This window comes from Urocitellus parryii, unplaced genomic scaffold (genome assembly GCF_045843805.1).
Source record: "Urocitellus parryii isolate mUroPar1 unplaced genomic scaffold, mUroPar1.hap1 Scaffold_272, whole genome shotgun sequence".
Lineage (NCBI taxonomy): Eukaryota > Metazoa > Chordata > Mammalia > Rodentia > Sciuridae > Urocitellus > Urocitellus parryii.
The window spans coordinates 101,044-107,331 of record NW_027552600.1 but is presented as its reverse complement, the minus strand read 5'-3'; the positions used below and the strand labels follow the sequence as shown (position 1 = coordinate 107,331).

The 6,288-nt window shown below is 45.5% G+C and overlaps 1 protein-coding gene across 1 annotated transcript; it reads right to left on the bottom strand.

Moving 5' to 3' along the window:
* Positions 1-1,683: 1,683 nt before the first annotated feature.
* LOC144251905 (ankyrin repeat domain-containing protein SOWAHA-like) lies at positions 1,684-3,297 on the bottom strand. The gene has a single exon (XM_077794559.1). The coding sequence runs from the start codon at positions 3,295-3,297 to the stop codon at positions 1,684-1,686; it is 1,614 nt and encodes a 537-aa protein (XP_077650685.1).
* Between the last annotated feature and the right edge of the window lie 2,991 nt (positions 3,298-6,288).

Sequence of the window (6,288 nt, the reverse complement as noted above, 5' to 3'; positions counted from 1 at the left end):
CTAGGGAAAAGAGAAATCTAGATAGGGTACTAATGTATGCATGCCAACTTGTATTTCAACGAAAGTAATCATGAATCCATACTTTATAGACATCTTGCCTTGTAGTTATTAAATTTGGTTATTTATTTTCCTCTGCCTTTTTTTTAATGTTTAAGGGAAGTATATCTCACAAAAATGTGAATAAAATGCTGTCTGTTTATTTTGTTGCTTAAATCAAAACATTCCATGAATGATTTGCCTTAAATAACTTCAAAGGCCTCACTGATATATATTGAAGAAGAGGGAAAGCCCCACTACTCTCTGCCACAAAAATCATTTGATATAACTAATGACATGCAAACATAATTTGCAAAAGCAGACCATTATCACGATATGACATAAAAAAGTTGACTGAGCAAACAGATTTGACATATTTGAAATAGAAAATGTACCATTATAATTATCCTATGCCAAACCTGGGAAATCTTGGCGATATCTACAAGCCTTCTCAATTTACAGATAGAAACAAAGGTCCAGAGAAGTTAAGTTCTCAGTCCAATGTCACTGATCAAAGATTCTTCTACATGTCATTTTAGAATAAATTGTCTACTTTCAATTTTTTTAAAAAATAGATCCACATACTTTTTGCTTATTCAGGATTTTCAAGAAAAAGAGTTACTCCTTAATTGTATCAATTACTATTTAATCAGTTGTTTTTCTGGTATGATGTTATAACTTTTTTTCCTTTGAATATTCACCCATTGCACTGAAAGGTTTAGCAAGGTGTGAAAATCACAGATTCAGAAATGTGGCACTAAGGCATAATTCACAAAGAGATCACAATTTAAGAAAACTAAATATTCATGCCAAATCAGAATAGCCACCTGTGAGTGCCAAACATACATTTACATTTCACCATAACTATTCCCAAAATGTCTCTTTTCTATCTTTGTTAAATCATGTTTACTCCCAAGATGCACTTGTTTCTTAATATTTAGCATTCACAGTACAACTGCAATTAGTTACATTCATATGGGTCACAATAGTTATTCTGTGTTCAAGACTCCCCAGAATCATGATTGACTAAAATGAGGTAGATGAACTTTTAAGAGTTTTCTTGGTTGGGACTAATTTCCTTTAGATCTTGAGCATTCTATTTGTTTTAAAATGGAATTCCAAAATATTTAGCAAAAGATTGAAAATGTCTGAGCTCTTTGCCTAAAAACGGAAAAATATAGTTTTAAAAGGTTATTATGAAAGTTGCTTTACCTCATTGCAATTTAAAAACAGAATAAAAGCATCAAATTACAAAACCACTCCATATCTTAAAGTTGACAAATAACCCAAAATCTTTGAACATTCAAAGAGACCCTTGCTCTAGTTCTGGCTTGGGAGTGTGTAGACTCAGAGGCATCTGGTTAGCTCATTCAGGGGCCAGACCAGCTGCTGCCCCTTAACCTTTGACCCTAAATTTTAAGTCTCCTCCAGAGTTCAGGACTGAAGGCTGGTTTCTTCATAGGAGCCTTTCACTGAGATCTCAGTCAGACAGATCAGGTTTCAAACAGAGCTGGAAGTGCAGGCCCATAAGGATAAAACAGGCTGCAGTGGACAAAGTTGGAAACAAGTGTTGAGCCCCATTCTTGGGCAGACTTAGGCTATGAGGCGAGCCGAGATAGACCAACCAGGCCATAGCCCCATGGATCTTCAGGTTGCCGGGGGCAGACTGGGCACCAAACCAGCTAAAGGCCCCGGTGCAGGTGGACGAGAGACTTCTGAGAAGGCTGGCAGGCCACCACGGATCTTTGTCTTTTTACGCGGAGCCATGGGCGAGGCGCCCAAGAACTTGCTGAAAGAGCTCCACTTCTTCAAGCCACGGGCCAGGTCCTGGAGCATCAGGTCGCCGGCCAGGACACCCAGAAATACGCTGGTGGTGGAACTGAGAATCGTGGCGGCCACTTGCACTGGATGCCGGGTAGCAAGGCTACCACTTCCACCACTGGTAGCATCTGGCTCCGTCGCTCCGCGCCGGCCTGGGTCACCAAGCAGGCGTCCCACCGCATAAGAGGAGCCAGGACGCAGATACTGGTAGGCTCGACGTCCGCTGTGGTCACGGACATGCACTTGAGCACCCAGACGCACCACCAACAGCACGGCGGCGTCCTCCACCAGCTGCAGCGCCATCTCACGGTCGCCGCTCTTGGCCGCCCAATGGAGGGCGGTGAAGCCAGATATAAAGTCGCGCTTGGCAGCTAGGCCGCGGTCCCGCAGCAGCAGCCCGTGAAGCTGGTGGGTCCAGCGGCCAGTGGCCATCCGCACTAGCCACTCGTGCTCAGTAGGCTCCAGGGGCACGGCGGACGGCGGCGGCGCGGTGGGCATCTCCTCAGTGTCGGGGCTCAGCAGACGCGGGCCACTGCGCGACAGGCGCCCTAGGTGCGGGGAACGACCGGGGCCCAAGTGGAGGCCCAGGCCCGACTCCTCAACTGAGAGCCGCCTCAGGAGCAGCGGGGAGCTCCGTGGGCTGGGCTCCTCCGACAGCTGCCGGCGCAGGCCTTGCTCCTCTGCTCGGACCCGGAGGGTGGCGGGGCCCAGGACGCAGCGTACCGGCAGCATGCAGGGCTTCGGAGGCGGCGCTCGCGGAGCGGGTGGCGGCGGCCCTTTCGCGGTCCTGGGTCCAGGTTCCAAGTCTGGTGGCTCTGCGCCAGGAGAGGTTTCCTCCGACGGCGTGCTAACCGGCGAGGCCACCTCCGCGGAGGATCCCTCTGAGGACAGAGCTAGCTCAAAGGCTGGAACCTGGGGATCCGCGGGATCCTCGGGGTGCTGGGCCGAGCCTAACAATGGCACCCCAGTGGGCTGGGTGGGTTCAGAGGCCAGATCCCCAGGGATGTCCTGCAGCTCTGATGGCGGGGACGGGTCCTCCGGTGATTCTATGGACGGCTGCGCGGAGGCCGAGAGAGCAGCTCCCGGGCCAGAGTTTTCCCCTAGCGAGACGGAAGTGGCCCTCGACGGCGGGGTCGGTGCCCTAGGGATGCAGGGGGCCAGGGGCTCTGGTCCCACCGAGGGCTGAGGCTTCTTCCTCAGCACCACGAACTTGACGCCGTCCAGCTCCTTCACCACCGCCACGTCGTTGACAAATTGCTTGAAGCGGTCCCTGCGGGCTGCGCGGCCGCGCGGGTCGCCGGCATCCAGCAGCGGCTTGAAGCGGCTCAGCAGCTCCGAGTTGCGCACCTTCCCGCCGCGCTCCTGCAGGAAGCCCAGCACTGCCGCCTGGCTCACCCCGGCAGCGGCGGCCGCAGCGGCAGCGGCAGCGGCCAGCGCCATGGTCCGGCCCAGCGGCGGAGGGAAGGTGCGGCAGCCGCCTCCCCCGGGTCCCGGGTCCCCGCTGCGGGGCAGGTGGACGCCGCGGCGCTTCCCGGGACACGCGGGATCCGGGTTTCCGGGAGTGAAGTCCGACGCGGCTGGCTCACCTGGTGATTGTCCCCGAAGAAGGAGCTCGGTCAAGCCTGCGCCGTGGGGTCAGGCTGTCTCCCGGCCAAGGGCACAGGGGGCCGCGGCTAGGGGGCCCCGCCAGCGCCCCGCCGGGTCCCCCTTTCCTCTGCCTTTTTAAAGTGTTACTTTTTTAAAAAAATTGTTTTTATTTTCAGGTAGTCCCATGTTGACTAAAAAGAAACAAGGAAAGGGTCACTTGGCCTAGGAAAGAAAGGGTGTTGGACTTTTGTACTATGAAGTGGCTATGATTTATTTGTGAGTTCCTAAAAAAACGACAATAACCCTAGCTTATAAAAGAAGTTATGTCTCTTTCCTAGTCATTTTAGCCAGAGGTATTACCCCATGGTGTCAGAAACCCAGGTTCTTTCTACCATATAAATTTATATAGCTTCTATTGTCAAGGTTATACTCTCCGTGGACTGACAGACCACTTCCACTTCTATTGGATTGACCAAAGATGGTCACATGGCCTTATAAAGAAGCTGGCAAACGTAATCTTTATTTCAGGTGGCCCTGTATCTAGCTATAAATGGGGAATGGGATTCTGTTACTATTGAAGAATGAGAGAAGAGAATATTTGATACAAACCAGCAGTCTTTCTCACAACATTAAATGCTCTCAAAAGCAGAACAGGTACATGTACACTAGACTATTGGAAAACTAGAGTATTTTTAAGCCCATGAAATAATGTTTAATGAAAGGGCATGATTCTGAGTAATTAATTATTAGGCAAAAATAAATTCAATTTATTGCCTGCATAAAAAGGAGAAAATGTAACTAAATATTAACCATTAATATACTTATTGGATTCATTGGTCCTTATTCAAATTAAATCCTAGAGTCAGTCAATATAACCACACTATCCTTGCATATGTTCTAAGTCTCTATTTTCTGACAACATACATCTACTTCCAAATAATTGAATGTAAGTAGGAGAAAACATATCACTTCGCTGACCACCTCACATTTACTGTCAAAATTTATAGCAGATCCTTAATGTGGCCAAATTTTTGTAGTATGATTCTCTTGCCCATTTATTCTAATGATCCCTCAATAAACCATTTTTTAAAAACTTTCTCCCAAAACATTCTAATTTCCCCCATCCTCATTTTCAGGTTATGCTCTTCTTCCCAATTTCACTGACAAAATTGAAGCAATCAGAGGAGAACTTTTAAAATGTCTCAGCCTTCTACCCATCCTTCAGAACATACTCCTGTAGACTTTGACTTCCTCCTGTTACTATAAATTAACTATGAACTTCTTTAAGGCCTAAGGCCAATCCCCCCATGTATGCCTCAGATTTTCTCTCTTCATTCCCCACTCAAGGATATCCATCTAGCAAGTCCAGCCTCTCTTCTTTATCAGTGTGCCTTCTCTACAATATAATCCCTTTCAACATATGAAAATAGTATCATTATCCATCTTAAAAAGGGTGGGTTGGTTCTCTTGAAGTTACTTTTCCCTCCAACTCTACCCTCATCTGTTTCTCTTTGCACCAAAACATTAATTGTTCTTTTATATTATCTCACACTCATCACTTACTAAAATTTTTCATGCCAGAGTTATCAATGGTCTCCATCTTATAAAATTCAGTGCTTTCCCTGACTTGGCACAGAGAATCACCATTCTTCATTAAAATCTTATCATCACAAGGCATGGAGGACACTATACTCCAAGTTCATCTCCTGGTTTTTCTCCTACTGCATTTCCTCAATCTCTTCTGATGGTTCCTCCAATTTAGCTCTCAATGACAGAGTACCCATGACTAAGTCAAACTTACATCTGCATTCCAGAACTTTCCTAGGAATTCTTGGTTCATTATATAACTACATACTTGACATCACCAATTAGAAATCTCAAACTTAATATTTACTACACTGAATTATTTATATTGTCCCAACTTGCCCCAAATCTATCAATCCCACCAATTTCCTCATCTCAGTTGATGGCAATTCTATCCTTCCAATTGTTTAGACCAAAAACCTTAAGAGTCCTCCATAATTTTACTGTTTCACTTATTATTGGCATATATTAATTATGCAGGCTAATTGGTTTCATGTTGGTATATTAATTTATTCTTTCTTTCATTTGCCACTTCTAATCCATCATAAAATCCTACTGAATCTTCCTTTACAATATATTTAGAATCTGATTCTCACCACTCTCAGGTTTAGCACCCTGTCCAAGATACCAGCTGTCACTAGGATAATTGCAACAGCCTCATCCCTACTCTATACTTCCACCCCTGTCCTTCTCCTCCTACCCTACCCACAACAGATCATCTCACTAACTTCTTATTTTTCAGAGGAAAGTTCAAACATCATTATCCTAGCTTAAAGAACCTACATGATCTGGCCCGTGGTTAACACCTTGAATGTCAGTCAAATTGTCCACCTAGCTGTTGCTAAGAAATGCCAGGCATGTTCCTACTTTTGCACTAACTTTTCCTCTCTCTGTAATGTTCGTCCATCAGATAATCACATGGCTTCCTTTCTCACATGTTCATATTGTCACTCAAAATATCACCTACTCGGTGACCCCTCCACCCCACTTCAGGCAATTCCAAACTCTTTTTCCTTTCAATTACTTTTATTACCAGCACTTACCACTTTCTAATAATCAATATGGTTCACATATTTATCAGACATTATATATAGCAAACTGCACATATTATAGAAAATTGCACATATTATAATGCTTGTGGCATGAGATCATGGGTTTTTGTCTTTTTATTGATGTAGTTTTGGCCATTAACACAATGGCTGGCAGATAGTAGGTGACTTGATAATTTAATAAATTATTAAATTAAAGTGTAGAACATGA